We start from the raw sequence: 16,885 nt of genomic DNA, 5'->3' as shown, positions 1-16,885 counted from the left end.
AGGGGAAGAGTGCAACTCTCTCCAGTGGGAGCAACCCCATTCCAGAGCAGGAGAAAAGTGTGACTATCTCCAGTGGGAGAGACCCCATTCCAGAGCAAGGGAAGACTGTAGTAACTGTCTCCAGTGCGAGTGATTCTATTCTGGAACAGCGGGAGAGTGTGACTGTCTCCAGTGAGAGTGACCCCATTCTGGAACAGAAGGAGAGTGTGACTGTCTCCAGTGAGAGTGACCCCATTCTGGAACAGGGGGAGAGTATGACTGTCTCCAGTGAGAGTGACCCCATTCTGGAACAGGGGGAGAGTGTGACTGTCTCCAGTGAGAGTGACCCCATTCCGAAACAGAGGGAGAGTGTGACTGTCTCCAGTGGGAGTGACCCCATTCTGGAACAGAAGGAGAGTGTGACTGTCTCCAGTGAGAGTGACCCCATTCTGGAACAGGGGGAGAGTGTGACTGTCTCCAGTGAGAGTGACCCCATTCTGGAACAGAAGGAGAGTGTGACTGTCTCCAGTGGGAGCGACCCCATTCTGGAACAGGGAGAGAGTGTGACTGTCTCCAGTGAGAGTGACCCCATTCTGGAACAGGGGGAGAGTGTGACTGTCTCCAGTGAGAGTGACCCCATTCTGGAACAGGGGGAGAGTGTGACTGTCTCCAGTGGGAGTGACCCCATTCTGGAACAGAAGGAGAGTGTGACTGTCTCCAGTGGGAGCGACCCCATTCTGGAACAGAGGGAGAGTGTGACTGTCTCCAGTGGGAGCGACCCCATTCAGGAACAGAGGGAGAGTGTGACTGTCTCCAGTGGGAGCGACCCCATTCCAGAGCAGGGGAGGAGTGAGAGAAGTCCCCTCCATGAGGAGGAAGCAGCAGCAGAAACACTGTATGATGAACCAACTACAGCCCCCGCTCCCCGTCGCTCTGAGCTGCTGCAGGAAAAGAGGTAGAGAAAATCAGGGGTAAAGCTGAGCTCAGGAAGAAAGGGGAGGGGTAGGGGAAAGGTGTTTCTAAGATTTGGGTTTGTTTCTCATGATCCTACTCAGGTTTGACTGATAATTATTTTTTTCCCCCAAATGACGTGATGGTAATTGGTAAGGAATCTCTCCGTGTCCTTATCCCAACCCATGAGCTTTTTTATATTTTCTGTCCCCTGTCCAGCTCAGGAGGGGGAGTGACAGAGCAGCTTTGGTGGGCACCTGGCATCCAGCCACTTCTACGCACATTGGAAAGTGTACCAAGGGTCATGTTTGTCATCACAGCTGCAATTTATTTTGCATTCCATAAGGTCAGAGCCACTAAAGAAGATGATGATAAGAGAGGCTGGGGGTATAAACTTTGAAATCTTTCCTCCTTCAGATAAAGGATGCAATCTCCAAAGATGTTGTATACTCAATTAACATGTTTCCTTCTCTCTTTCTTGCTTCACACCTCCATGAGTCATCTTTTACTTATCAACTGCTCCCTCTCCTTTCTGCTTTTCCAGGTGCCAAAAAAAAAATCCTGTGTTTGATTTCTTTCTTTCAGTTGTTTACATAAAAGAGAGTTATTGTATATATTTGAGAGATATTACTACTGCTCCTGTCCAGAGTCTGTTATGAATGTTGAGTTACTTCTTAGAAAAGAAAAAAAGAAGTGTAACTTTTGGTCAGAAAACTCTTTTGCCTATCCTCAAATGTTGCAATGAATGTCAGTGTGTGGGTGAGAGACAGACAACTTTCAAGGTGCAGTTGCATAACTCAGTGACTGGAAAGTTCACAGAGGACTGTCGTACCATTTATTTTGTTGGAAAAATAGTCGAAGTTTGAGACACAGATCTTTGGTGATTGAAGCAGGTGGAAATCCACTCTTCTAAGGGACAAAAGAGAGAGGGCAAAACTTTTAAAAAGAAGTTAAAGATGAAGATCAAGGGCACACTTCTCCAGCTGTGTCATTCTAAGAGTAATGCAGTAACAAACAAAAAGCTGTCAGACTGCTTTATCCATATTACAGAAACATGTACAAAAGGTGTCCTTCAGGGAACATGTAAGTTTTCCTAGTGTGGAGTGTGCTGTTTTATGCCAATGCTTCAGCTTTTTGCTTACAGAGAAGGTTGCAGCAAGTTGAACTGAGTTGCTACACTTGTCTTGACAACAGGATGGCACCCAGCTGCTGGTCAGAGATGAATCTGCCCCTCAGAGGCCTGAGCACTCTTTGGGCAAAGTTTGAGATCAGAATTAGTTCTTCTTTTCCCCTGCCTCAGATAGTCCACATGGCTTGTGACCCACCTTCCCAGTGCATGAGCTCCAAGCACACAGCACTGGGACAGGCTGGGTCTGATAGACTGTGTTTAGGCAGGGTGATGTTGAGGTTGTTCTGGATTCACAGAGATAATGCAGGAGATTCTATTCTGCTGGTGTTTAAAATTTTATTTTGCTTTTTATTTTATTTCCTCTGCAGTGCAGTAACTCCATAAGCAGCATTCTCAGATCTTTTCAATCACTTTAGTATTATCCTGTGTGACATATTGTATTTTCCCCAGATGTTTCAGGCCTCAGACCTGATGGACTGTGATATTGGTAGTTGAAATGATGACAGAAATTAAGAACGCCTGTAGCATCCATAGCAGACAGACGGACAATGGCTTTCAGTTTTATAACCTGCTCTTCCAGGATACTTTCTCAATGTGTTACATAAACTAATTTGCAAAACTGTATGAAAGAAACATCTACAGAAAGATCTCACTGGACATTGTCAGTACATTGGGGACCACAGCTAAGCTGGTGGGACTGGAAGGATAATGTGGATACTTGTAGGAAAGGCAAATAAAATATTTTATATTTATTCTGAAATGAGCTCTTCTGAGTGGATGAGATTAAGAAAGTTTGTTAAAGATGGGATGGAGTCCTGAATTCTTATTCTTTGTCTGTCCCTGTTAGATAGTTATACTTGAAACTATTTGAGGAGGTTTTGCATGCCCTAAAAGTTGATTTATATGTGAAGCAGGGAAAGCAGGCTTGTCTGTATTCTGGATTAGTGTGCAGCCAGGATTTAGGAGTTTTGACTTCCTGTTCAGTTCTTTTCTCTGTGGATATAGAGTATTTCAGTAAAGTATAGAGTGACCTTGTAAGCTTTTCTGGCTTGTCAGGGCAGAAGCGGGATGACCCTATTTTACAACAACTTTTCCAAACCAGAATTCCAGATTTGGAGGTTGCCAAACCCAGAATGCCCTCAGACATCTTGAAAACTAAGCATCACAATTCATAAAAATAATTTTTAGCCCTTCCCAAATTGTGTGTATGTGAGCATAGAAAACTTTGTCAGAATTAGTTCCACGGAGTTTATTGCTTTGATATTCCAGGACAGATGAGCAAGCATGTTGAAAAATCACCTGTGCTTTGAAAAAGCAAAGTCGAGAGCCTCTTTGTGCACTGGGATTTTGAACAGTCAGCATGTTCAGACATGCTGCTTAAGAACAAGTTTCAAGGACTGGCAGTTCTTAAATAGACAAATGAAGGTTTGTGCTTTCTGCCTGGTTTAAGAAAGTGCCATCACTTGCTGTGTTGCCACTCCCTCTCCAGCAAAACTCCCAAGATCTTAAGAAATCAGGTGAGACTAAAACATACTGAGCCAATTCCAGAACAATAAAAATAGTGGAGCTGTAACAATGGAAATATCTATTGCATAAATTATTATTCAGAACATGTTATGGGAAAAGACTAACTCCAAGGGAGGCTTCCCTTTTTCAACTGTGAATCATATTTTTTGAGGAGAAAACGAGAGATGGTCCTATGAAACCAGTGCAGTGTACTTTGATGGAAAAGAGAGAATGGCTCACTCTGATACTTCTGTTCTTGCTTTTTGATTTTTTCACAGTCAGCTTCTGATCCCTGTGATGGAAAGTACAGCCCAGGCTCATTGGTATTCTTTGCCTTGGGTAGTTATTTGTGTCTGAACAGAGGAGGTGAAAAAGGCTTAAATGGGGAATTGTTTAAAGACCATCCTGCCCTTGCCTTGTAACAGAGCAGAAAACTGCCATAAATCTGGAGTGGCAGGGAATCTAACCCTCTGAGTGTAGATAATTTCACAATTTCCTGTTATCTTCTTCCCCCTGACTTGGCAAAGACACCTAGTGCATGCAGAGTGATGGCATTTTATTTTACAGTCATTCCTCGTGCTCAGATTTGTCTTGCTGTCTTGGCTTTACGGATCCTGTCTAATTCAAGTATTTAGCATCTGACTCATCAACTTTGATTTCTTTGCCCATTTTCTGTACAGTGGTAGAACACAGTTGCCACTTCACGTAATTTACTTTGGCAGAATGACTCCTGCATTTCCCTGGTGTAAATCAGACCTTTTTGCTTCCGAGCCATAAAAACACAGCTCAGCTGCAGTCAGCTGTGATTGTGTGTACTTCTCTTCATGAACCAAATGCAAAGGCCCAGAGCCCTGGGGGGTGTTAAACGCAGGAATTCAGCACAGCACCCCTGCAAATGCACACCACAATTGTTATCATTGACTCAGTACTTCTTGGGAACACAGACACCGGAGCTTTTCAAACCGCACACAGAGCTTTATTTTAATTTCGCTGTCCTATCATTTTGTAGCTAGTTCTGATATGGTTTCGGTTTTTATTTAAATGGAAAGTATCAAAATTCCTTGGGGAAAAGAAATTCAGAAGTAAAAATAGGAAAATACTTGGTGTTTCTATTTTTGTTCTATCTTCAAACATTTTGTGATTTGTTGTCCACTTTGATTTTATTGCCTCATTCTCTCTAAATGCTGGGACTTTTCCATCCCAGCACATGTTCATGAGAGTGAGCCTATTTCAAACAATCCTATAAATGCAGACTAACTGTAAAGTTAAGAAAGTCCAAGTTTTTGTCTTGTTTTTGTCACAATCCCAAAGTCAACAAAAACAGGGGGATGTTACTTGGAATGCAGAGTTTTGGGGATTTTTAGCCATACTCCTGGTGAGAGCTCAAAAATCATAGAGTCTGGTGCAAGAGGGTTTGTTCTGCTACCACTTACATCACTTTCCAAGAGAGAGGCAAGACATGACAAGTTGCACCACTTGCCCCATCACCAAGCTGAATCACCTCAGAAACCACCTTACTAGTGTGTACCCAGCACTTGAGTGTGAAAAGTTCACCTCCTTTATTCACCATAAGCCCTTACTTAGATTTAAGGTAATTAAATATAATCTGTAATTATCTACTTGAGTTATGTAGAAAATGAGAATTCTGAGTGCTGTGAGAATGCAGAATATATATTGTAACAGAAAGGTTTACGGCCAAATGGAAGTGGATTTAAATTCAGTAGTGCAGGAGGTCCCTTTGGCCTTAATGTTCCCATAATCCCTAGTTACAAGGAGTAAAAAGAACATTTTTAAAGTCCTTTTCTCCTCCAGGAACAATTAATACACTGAAAGATTCAATTTGTATTCTTTGATGCAGTATACAAGGCAGTTGTCCAGGCCTAGATGCTCATTTATAATTGAAAAGAAAAAGAACTCGAAGGATCATCAGTACATGGGATCCACCTCAACTAAGCAGCAAAGCCATTTCAGATCACCTATTGTGGTGATGGTTCTACTTTTTACCCTCGTGCTGAGCACCTGGTGACCCAATCAGACCAGCCTGACTCCCTGCATTTGTCCCCTGCTTATTGCAATGCCTTGCTGAGTCTTTGCAGCTGTCACTGTCACTGCCTCTGTCTGTCTGTCCCCTCTGGTGAGGATGCAGCTAGGGGTGAGGAAAGGAAAGGAAATGGCACATTGTCACAAGAAAATAATGCTGAATCCATGCTGCTCTGTGAAATGACTTGTTCCATAACTCATCTCAAAGTGCAACCACACCACTGACTGCTAGTGTTTGACAGCTCAAAGTGGACTCCTCACAGTCCTTTGGAGGAAAGCGTAGAGGAAGTTCATTACTAGCTCTTGTATAGAGAGAGGAAGGGGGAAATTTTGGAGAAGTGTCCCTCATCATCGCTTTCAATCAAAGCCCTTAAAGGCTTTTGGTCTGCTTTGAATTACTCTGCCTTTTTGCACCTGAAGAGGCCTGGGAGATTGCTGTACTGCAGTGGTGTGTTCAGTTTTTGTTTGTGCAAAAGTATTGATTTATACTGGGAGCTTTCCCAAGAATGTCTGACAAAGGCAGGAGAGTTTATGTGCTCTGTTTGTTTGCTCTGTTTGTTTGCTGGGTGATTTCCTGGCAGCACTGCCCTTGGAGGGTGTGGAACTGCTCATTACAAGGAGCTGTGGGTACTGAACCTCTGCAAAAGTGCTGGTTCTGTCACAGAAGGAATGGGACATAAACACCGCTTCTAATTTGAGCTTCTGTTGGTCTATACACATTTTCTCTCCTCTGCCTGCTTCGTCAAATGAAGTGGAAGTTTGATATGAATGAATACCATAGTGAGCCATTACATCTGTTCTCAGCAGCCGTACATCAAAATGTGCACAGTGTAGTGAATGGTTCCAGTTAGCAGGTGAATAGGGTGTGATTCCCTCTCACTTTGCCTTGCTCTGGGAAGGATGGATTCCAGTATTTGCACTCAGAGTGGCTGGTAGTTGGTAGCTGAACATTTCTTAGCATTCTAGCTTACAAATTTCCAGAGAATTTCAAAGTTACATCCTCATTTACCTATCAGGGCAGCTCTAGTGTGTCTATTAAACATGAGTTTTTCTGCCCTTGCAAGGAGAAATTTCTTTTGCTTTTGTTTCAGATCTCTTTAAATATCGGCTAGAGCAACAAGAAGTCTCTAGTGTTGTGTGGCAGGCAAATCTACTCATTCCCAAACTCACAATCCTATGGTCACAGATGATTCTGATGTTATTGTTACCCTGAAACAGGTTAGGTTGTCCTGATGAAATTGCACAATGCCCTAAGAAGAACCAGGGATTAGAAAAAAACCTAAATAAAACACTAAGAAAGCAAAATTTTTCCTAACAAAAGTGAGGAGAAAGTCCTGAGGAGTAAAACTGGTGCTGGGAGTCTTTGCATGAGCTCACCCAATATCAGTGTCATTGGGAAATGATGGCATCTCATCAACAGGAGCCTGGAAAACCCAGTACCTTTTTGTCAGCATGTTCCTTGTTCTTTCACCAGTAAATGGGCTCCCATGCATGAGCATGTTGAAGTGGGAAATTCCCTGGATCAGAGTGCCAAAATCTGTCCTACTATTCTGTATGTGTTGGTTTAAGAGAGCAGATGGAGTTTGCAAAACTGAAAAATTGCTGAGTGGCTTCTTCCAGCTCGCCTTTCCCCAGGACAGGATGGTCTGTGTGGTCACTCCTGACACTTCAGGAAAGCTAAAACAGTGCTGCAGAGTCTGAGCTGCTTAGAGGTCAGAGGGGGGGCAGTGAGAGTTGGGAGTCCTGTAACTCTTTCAAGGCAAGTCACTTAACCACCCTCCAGTCACTGTTAATGCCTGAAATGCAACCTAAGACTTTTTTTAGTGTATATAAAGTGCATAAAGTGTGTGGATCTTGGATGCAAATGCCTCAATAAATGCACATTCTGATTATCCACCTACACTCTGATTTCCAAAAGACACAGAACCAGCTCTTGAGCTGCTCTTCTTTCTAGCTGCCTCCTGTTGTTGAAAGCTACTCATGAAATTGTGGGAATTTTCTACATCCATTTCTTCTCTTTTCTGGAGTTGATGTTTGGCATTGGAAGCAGGAAGAAGCTTGTGCTTGTGCTCTACTGGATCAAAAGGTCAGGCCCCCTGGTTTTAATAATTCTTCCTCTTCTACAAATGGACAAATGTTAGCACCCACATTTTGCAGGAAGAATATTGGTGTCTTGTCCAAAATTAGAGACCTTTTGACTTTTTGGTCAGATAGAGGGCAAGAACTCAGGTACTTTTGGCATGGAGAACCAGCCCTTCTCCATCCCCATAGATTTTTAGTGTAAGTCAGTCTTGCTAAAGGGCAGGAATTCAGTTTTTTATCTTTTGCCTTGTGATGAGTAGGTTGCAAATTATCTCAAAGAAGTGCTTCTGTTCTCTACTTGGTGCAGCTGAGATATAGCTCCACTTGTATCCACATGTGCTCACTGGACCTGGTGAAAGGAGATGCCTTTACTAGAGCAAACTATATATTTGAGAGCAGCCCTTGAGAATTACAGATTTTGTAAGTTACAAGTTTTTTCTACATTTGGGTGAGAAAAAGAAAAACTGGAGAGAAGAGACTGAATCAGAACGTGAAGATCAGTTGTAACTACAGTTCAAAATCCTAGAGAGCATGACTGATATTATCAGTTTCCTCCTACCGTGGGTAACTGCTGATTTCTCAAGGAACAAATCACAACAGCAAAGCTAAGCATGGTCTAGAGAGCTGGAAAGCAACTCTTGGATTCTGTCTGCTCTCCTCAGTGAGCAGCAATGAGTGCAGGCAGAAAGGTGGTTCCAGGGTCTGTGACCTGTTTAGAGGGCATCGTGGGCTGCTTGGCAGCCTTTGAGATTGCAGTGCACAGCTGCCTTGCGAAGGGTTTGGGAACTGCACACCAAAGGCTGCATGTTGGAAGAATGCCCTTAGGGAACCAGAGCAACTTATTACAGTGTCTTTTGAGAAATACTGATATCCTCAAAGAAATATCCTTGCCCAGAATGAAGGTGTTGGTTAAGGGAACTTGTTAAGAAAGCTGAATTTGATTCCATAATCCCTATTTATGCTGTTTATACATGGTATTTGTAAAGTTTATGTAATAATATGCATTGTAAGGTGCTGCACTGCATCACTTTGTATGCAGGAGACTTCAACAAAAGCATTTTGCTTTACAGTCTTTTTGTGGAACGTTGCAAGTTTCTTAATTTTTATCTCTGTCCAGTAATACTGGTTTTAAAGTCTGGGGAACTGTTGTGCCTTCAAGAGAATATTCTTCTAATGGAAGTAGGTTTCTTGGGCAAGATCCAATTTATTATCCACTGATCAGCTTCTGGACTTGTTTTTTTCTCTCATTCTGTTACTTAGCAGCATCCTTTAGGGAATGCATGCTGAAACCATCAGCTTTGTTCCTCTTTGCTGTTGAATTATTCCTATAGATTCTCTCTGGATTACTTAAATTTAGAGTGTAATGCAGTGTAAAACAGAATCTCTTTCTTCACTGATGCAACCCAAGTCCTTGAGAGTAAACCCCTACAGAAGGCCTGTGGCTCTGCAGCCCCAGTCTTGTGCAGTGGAAGTGAGTGGGAATTTTGTAACTGAATTTGGGGGTTTCAATACTAAGCCTTAATTGCAATTACCTTACTGGGGACCTGGAATTTAAAAGAATGGCTCTTACCTCTTAAGAAAAAATGTTTTGCAACTTCTTCTGGTTATGCAAACCATAATTTTCCCCTTTTCCTCCTTTCCTGATGAATCACCAAACCTTTTTCTGACAGTGGAAACAGCTGAAAAGATATTTCTTAGAGTATAAGGACATAAAGGTCTATGCCTATGGTATTTTCTGTGCAGTGTGTCAAAGGCAGAGAGAGGTGTCTATGATTCTCAGATTGTCAGCATATCCTTCACCTCTGCTGTCCCATTCTACTGACCTTACTCCAGTCATTTTGTATTTTATTCTTGCTCTTGTCAATACAGATTAGACTCTAATAAGTAAGTCGTAACATGCTAAAGTGTTCCACAGGGTCTCTTCTTTCCCTATCCTGGAGCTGAATCCTGACAGTGGATTTAGCCAACATGCAGATTCTGAGGCTGTAGTCTTTAGATGTAAAATACACTTCCACTGGGTGATGCCTGTTTCCTTGAGAGAAATGTCACTGCAGCTCTGGGACAGAGCTTTCATGTCTGCATGACATGAAAGAATTAGCAGAATGTGATCGCAAATCTGAGCTGAGGCAGGGTTAAGAATAATATAAAAATTTGGCTTTGAGGTATTAACCTGAAGAGATTGAGACGAGACAGGCAAAAAGAATGAAGAATCAGGGTGCCCCACCAAGCCTGAGGAGGCTGATTCAGGTTTCATTTTCAGACACTATAAGGGTATGTCAGCCAAGGTAATTCCAGGTAATCCACTACAAACTCTGCGCTGCAACAGCCAGCCAAAAGCACTCATCATCTGTCACCTGCTTTTGATCTTCTGAGATCTCTTAAGACACCTGTCTGCAGCTGTATAGAATGGCAGGAAATTCAACTTCTGGGATGCAAAGAGCATATTCTGGCATGCATCCTTTCTCTCCTGAAATAACTGCTTTAGGCAGTTAAGGAGTATTTGCCATCATCTTTGACATGGCATCTCTTTTTCTACAGGCATGTTTATCTTTCAAAACAATAAAGAAATAAAAGTCACCAAGTGGTGTAACTTCTGTGACAAATAGACTTGCTTGTCTCAGACCTCTGAAAAAAGGTTCCCTTTTGTGATAATTTGATTATTGTATTTTTCTGACCAGAACTTTTCCCTTTTGTGATATTTTCAAGCTTTGATTGTGAAGTATTCACTGTAGGAAACTGGGATGAAATCTGATAATTTGGTTTGGGGTTGCATTTGAAGGAAAAGAAAATATTTCCTACGTCACAGTAAATTTTTCAGAAATCACGCCAGTGCTCTGGAGTTTTTGGATTACTGCACAGAAGTTGGCATCTCTACTGTAGGTATTGGCTGGCTGTTGGAAACAAAACAATATAGCAGCAGAGATCTTCTGAATCTCTTCTCCCTTTGCTACAATGCAGACATTTGCTCTCTTGATTTCTTTTGGTCAAGCAGGTCTTTCATTTGGATCTTGTCTGTGTACAGGACAGATGATAAAATCCAGCTTGTTGTCCATAGCCTTGTTGTTCGCACAGCACAAACTTAATTGCATATGCGAGGCATTGCTTAGGGGTCTTTCCTCTTTTTCCTGTACTGTTTGGAACAGAAGGGGGTTAATGTTAAAGGAGTTGTGATTATTTCTGCTATGATTTGTATGTATGGATTTTGGCAGGGCGGCAAACCCCCTTTTTTGACATGGTTTTGGCTTAATTTCCTTACTGCTGGCTCATCACTGATGAGCCGAATGATTAATGTGTTATTTAGTTTCCTTGTGTCTTTTGTTCTTAAAAGTCCTTGCAACAACGTACAAAACCCCAGTAACAATAGCTGATTTTGCAAACCATGGCAAGAATTTGTTCCAAGGGTTTTTTCCAGGGTAACACTGAGATCTTTCTAAGTAGTTTATATTCTCCAACACACAGTGTGGGCAGAAAAATGTGTTTTCTCAGTGTGTAATATTCTTTTGGTAAGAAACTACTTCTGTTTGATAAGGGGAATTGAATCTGTTGGCCACAGCATCAGACTGAAGATGAACCAGGTCTACTCATCTGCAGGTAGTAGATGCTTTCAAGGCAGTGGTTTGCTATGAGAATGTCAGCTGGTTTTAAGTTCAGGGTGAAACAGAGGCGAGAAACCTTGTTTTGGATGTGCCAAGTGTCCTGCTCATGGCCCATCACTGACACCAGTTAAATGCTGCCACCTCCCACCCCTGACTCTGTGGCTGAGTGGTCACTGGTGTCTTAACGATGCTTTGGTCTTGCAGTGTGGAGACTTTCAGCCAGAAGAAATTTGGCAAATAACTCCAGTTTCCCCAAGGCCTTGATTTTTTTATTTCTTTCTGTTTCCAGGTGCCAGTCAGCCACTCCGCCGCCCCTGTTGTCCCCGCGAAGAAGCCCTGCCTACCCTCTCAGCGACAGCGAGGACTCTTCCCGCTCTACTGGGCTCTCCAAAGTCTCCAGCTCCAGACTGTGCCTCAAGGACTGGAAAAGCCGCACCTCTACGCTGCGAAGCACCTCCACGAGCCCATCGGACACCGACTCCCCGAGCCACCCCCTCAAAGCCATCAGTGTGGGTGCTTTGGATAAAAGGCTGTCCGTGTTCAAGGCTGACCAAAAGGAGACTCCAAATGAGGCTCAAGATGGGGAAGCAATAGGGAGCCATCCGCTCACCAGGAGCACTCTGTCCTTGGGCACTGCCACCAAACTGAGGACCCTCTCCATCAGCAGGGTGAGTGTCCGCTCGCAGGCGCTGGACATCAGGCAGAAGATCACAGAATGGGAATGCCGCCGGGAGCTGTCCCCCAGGACGAGTGTGTGTGTGGACAAGAGGGATGCTGGGGAGAGGTCAGGCAGTGAGAGCTGCCCCAGTGTGCTGACCTCTCCCTGCAGCGACAAGACATTTGATTTCAAAGGGCTCAGAAGAATGAGCCGAACATTTTCCGAGTGCTCTTACCCAGAAACCGAGGAGGAGGAACTGCTGGACAGGGATTCCTGCCATCGGTTTGAAAAGAGACCAGGCAGGAGCGAACCTTCTTCTGCCACTTTCCTTAAGAGCCATGTGAGGAAAGAGTCCTCTGCCGTGCTCAACAGAATCCAGAAGATCGAGCAAGCACTGAAGGAGCAGTCGGGCAGAGGCCTCCCCCAGTTACCAAGTAGCTGCTACAGTGTTGACAAAGGGAGGAAAAAGTCTGGGACTCTGAGTACTGTGGAGGGACTGAGTGAAACCCTGAGCGATAGCAAAGGAGGGAGTGTTATTTTGGGGAGTGAACCAGAAACACCTCCTGAGGCTGAGAAAAGCAGTAAAACAAAACAGGGGGTTACTGCAAACGCAGCTGGCCCCAAAGTGCTCCTGGAAAGCCCAGCTAACAGCGCCGTGAATCCCGTCCCCAAGCCCAAACGCACCTTTGAGTACGAGGCAGACAAATCCCACAAAAGCAAACCAAGCAATGGCCTACCTCCATCTCCCACACCTGCTGCTCCTCCTCCCCTCCCGTCCACTCCTGCACCCCCCGTGACCAGAAGGCAGAAGAAAGAGTCGCGCTTTCACAGAAAGTCCCAGAATAGGTAAAAGTCAAGGAAAATCTGCTCGGTTCTCCAAATAAATAAATAAATAAATAAATGGGCTGTATTTTTGTAGTAACAGTATTTTAAGTTCGCCCGCTAATGCAATGCTTTTGACATAAGAAAAGCTAGGAGTTGCCTGCAAGACAAGTGTTTTTCCTGCTGGTCTGCTCTGATAGGATGCACTGGTACAATACCTTTGCATGCCTTCAGTTTTGGAGTTCTACGATCTTCATTCCTCGATCCCCCAAAAAGGCTCTAGGTTAGGTGTGCTAAAGGTTGTCTAGTTCATGTTGGCACAGATGCCCTTAATTGTGATTGTTAATGGGCCATAATTTTGTTACTGTCGGGTAGTGGGACCATAGCTGATCCCTCACAGTCTTTTCTTCCTGTAAAACGTACCTGCAGAGGTTTTCTCTTTCTAAAGTTCATTACTATAGCAGTTGTGTCAGTTTTATGCAGTGTAGATGATTTTATTTAATTCAGTGCTCAGGAATATTATCCTAAGTTACTATTAAAAGCTGTGGAGGATTAATGCTGAGAAAACTGTTTTATCACAGGCAGTCCTTTATATCCTTCCTGAGTTAATGATAGGGAGAGTGTATGGCAACAATTCCCCAGCAATCTCTGGAGCTTGGCTTGTTTTAACCACATGATTTATTTTGAGTTTTAGACATGGTGGAACTCATTCTGCTCATTGCTTAGAAGATTTTAGGCATAGTTGTTGCTAAGCATTCAAATTACAGCATTTTTTAATGAATTCACCTGTCTGTGCCTGTGCATGATACACACCTTCCCTTGATATTTAGTGATGAGGTCTGCAAGGAACTGCTAAACATCATCTCAGATGCACACTATCCCTTCAGTATCTACTGCTTGCTGTTGGTTCAGTTATTGAAAGTTTGTCAGCACAATTATACTGACCTGAATTATAGTGGGGCAGGAAGAGGAGAAGAGGAGCCTTCATATTCTGTCCTTTCCTCTCAGGAGACACCTGCTTCTGAAAGATCAAACAGCTCTGCTGAGGCGTGTTGTTTCTCCCAGAAAGGTGTGGGGGGATGTGGAAACTCAAGCTCTGATTAGCAGTGCTTATCTTTGAGTCCTGACAATAATCTCAGAGGAAGTAAATCTAGTTTTTAATGAGAATTTGTGAAATAAAGCTGTCCTCAGTTTGTTCAGCATAGCACTGGCAATGTGCAGAAGACAAACAGTAATTTTAAAATGTTCTGGTGTAAGTGATACCCTTTATTGGAAAAGGGGTAACTCATCTAAGAACCACAATATTTTATCACAATGAGTTTTTGAGGTAGTTTTGAAGCTGCTTTCCAGAAGAGGTACAATTCTGCTTGCACCTGCTGTTCTGCAGGTTCAGTCTCCTGTCTTAGCAGAGTTAGACAACAGCACAGTTCAGCAAAGGATCTTCAGGCCTGGGTTAGGGCTAGGAGAAACAAGCCTTCCAAAAAGCATTATTTATCAATTTAAGTTGTAGAATATAAATTGTAGGATTAACAGGGTTGTCATGTGTATCTGATGATCCTTGCAATTCAGTTTGACATTCTACTGGGTAGGTATCCATTCATTTGTAACAGCTTTACCCACTGTAGTTTAATGACTTCTCTGGACACACCTCTTGTTAATCATGATCTAAATAAATTCAAATCAACCTCCCAAAAATCTCAGGTTTGCTGGCTATCTTAAATGGTGGGTGGAAATCCTTTATAAAAATCTCAATTTCATTGTCTTTGCTACTGTTCTTCCTTCAGTTACAGAAAGGAGAACTCCAAGATTTACAAAGAACTTAAGACCATACAAGTCATCTAAGAATAATAATATTTGGTTGATAGTAATTACTGAAATCTCAGTATCTAAACTGTTCTTTTTTTGAGAACAGACATAACTCATTGTGTCTGCAGCTTGTAGCTGTGTGTTTCAGATTGAACATACATGTGGTTTGCACTCCCTGGAATGTCATGAGAATGGACTGAGGGTATTTATTTTCCCAATACTTTGGTTGAAAGCACTGGTTTTATTTTTGGTGGTTAATTCAACATCCTAGTAATATGGAGGAAGTCTCTCATGTTTGCCTGCTAGCAGAAAGCCAGGCTGGATCTGGGCAATCTGCTGCCAACAGTTGCTTTAACATTTCAGAGTGATGTGGGCTGGGTGTTCCCTAGCAGTTGGAAATCCTCTGGCACACACAGAGCGCAGGAGAGGAGTGTCACAGCAGAGGCTTGGGACACATGGACCACAGCTGAGTGTCGGTCCACAAAGCCATTCCTGTCATCCTATACAGTGTCACCACTTCACAGTGGTGCCTTGAAATCTATAGGAGCTGGATATTTAACTACTTTAGGAAGTCTCATTTCATACACAGCGATGTCTTCAGTGTGTCAGCATCCTTTGTAACTGTGAGTAGCTGTGGAGGAGCAGTTGTCTGGATCTGACGTGCACAGACTGTTTCTGCCACAATCCTGATGTGAATAACTTGGACCTGGATATTCTGAAGCTTAGGGAAAGTGGAGAGAGGAGGCTCCTAAGCCCGATCCTGAGCTGTAAGCCTGCTCCAGCAGACAAATAGGAAATGCTCTTTTCGAATGTATTGTTCTTTGCAATAGTCACTGTGTTACCTGTAGGGATGCTTGAGCCAATTCACAGGCCAAAGTGTCTCATGAGACTCTGTCACTGCCACATGGATGTGCTGTAACATATGCTTCACTCCAGCTGGGAAGAAGAAGAAGCAGGGTTGATGGTAGGATGATTTATTGTTAATCTAGTTTGGGTCTCAGTGAGTGAAGCATGCAGACCAGCACAGTCCATGCAAGCCTTGCAGCACCATGGGATTTATGCTCTGACCTGAGCCCATTTTTCTCACTGTTTCATCCTCAGCTGTAAATCAATGCAATGAATGCCAGCCCCTGTACTGCTAGCACTGCAAATTGTGGCCCTCCCAGCTTGAGTGTAGATAGCTTGAGAGTGGGAAGAACTCGGCCTCTTCTACCCCTAGAACTGCTCAGCAGTACCTGGGGCAGGTGTGGGTGGGAGACAAGTTGTGTGTGTTCACCTGACCCAGCTGGTCCTCACCTTCCTGCCAGAAAGGGCAAACCTTCAGCCCCCAGCCGTCAGCCCAGGTTGCTCATGCACCCCAGGGATCATTAATTTCCTCAAGGCTTTCTCCTTTGCTGTCAGTGCTTGGCACGGGGTGTGCAAGGGAAACAGGTGACTTTCACACGAGTCTGCCTTTGGCATTTGTACACTGAGCTCTGTGCAGGAACATATCTGAAAGTTCAAGATGTGAATAGTGTCAAACTAAGGCTACATCTCCCAGAGCAACCAGTGCAGGAATGCTTTTCAGACACTGTGTCTTTCTTTAGGAGAGAGGGCTACATGTTTCTTGGGCCTCTGGAAAGAACAAGGTAATTTCTAATCTGAGGATTGTGCTGCTAACTTACTCTGTAAACTTGGAAAAATATCACATATTTTCTCGGTATTTTCTTCCTGTCTGCATAATTGGGTAACAATACTTCCAACTTCATAGAAGTGTCATAGATGATTATACTAGAGACTGCTGTGAGCACAGGACTTATGGTCTGCTAAAAGTTAGTCCTTAAAGCATAATGTGGGATTTTTTTTTTTTTGTTGTGGTTCACTTTATATATATTTCTTAGCAAGCAAATGCTCATCTAAATGTTTGAATAATTTTGCATTCTTGTTACTCATTATTATTGTTTTAAACTTTAGAAAATCCTTTGAGTTTGAGGATGCCTCAAGCCTGCAATCCCTGTACCCTCCCTCCCCAACTGAAAATGGAACCGAGAGCCAGCATAAATTTGGATCCAAGAGCACTTTAGAAGAAAATGCCTATGAAGACATTGTAGGTAAGAAGCTGCTGCAGAACATGGGCTCACAGCAGGATGTTGAGTGGCTGTGGGCAGGCCGTGTATTGCTGAACACATGCCCTGTGCAGGAACATTCAGTGCTGTCAGTAAAGAGAGATTAAATGGAGGCTAAATGGGTTTGATCCTTCAGTGCAAATGTAGCTCTCAGGCTGCATGCAGGAAGTCTTGATTCTTTCAGACTTCACTGGGTTGTATTGGAAACAGA

At 43.3% G+C, this 16,885-nt stretch overlaps 1 protein-coding gene across 5 annotated transcripts in view; it reads left to right on the top strand.

The window, feature by feature from the left end:
* Positions 1–16,885, top strand: part of DENND2B (DENN domain containing 2B) — a 155,246-nt gene that overhangs the window by 81,777 nt on the left and 56,584 nt on the right. For all 5 annotated transcript variants that reach the window (XM_048308377.1, XM_048308376.1, XM_048308379.1 and 2 more), the window contains 2 exons: positions 11,573–12,787; positions 16,523–16,659. In XM_048308377.1, coding sequence (XP_048164334.1) covers positions 11,573–12,787; positions 16,523–16,659 — 1,352 coding nt within the window. The remainder of the gene's footprint in view (positions 1–11,572; positions 12,788–16,522; positions 16,660–16,885) is intronic.

The sequence above is a fragment of the Corvus hawaiiensis genome, chromosome 6, assembly GCF_020740725.1.
Source record: "Corvus hawaiiensis isolate bCorHaw1 chromosome 6, bCorHaw1.pri.cur, whole genome shotgun sequence".
Taxonomy (NCBI): Eukaryota; Metazoa; Chordata; class Aves; order Passeriformes; family Corvidae; genus Corvus; species Corvus hawaiiensis.
This window is presented reverse-complemented; position numbering and strand designations above follow the sequence as displayed.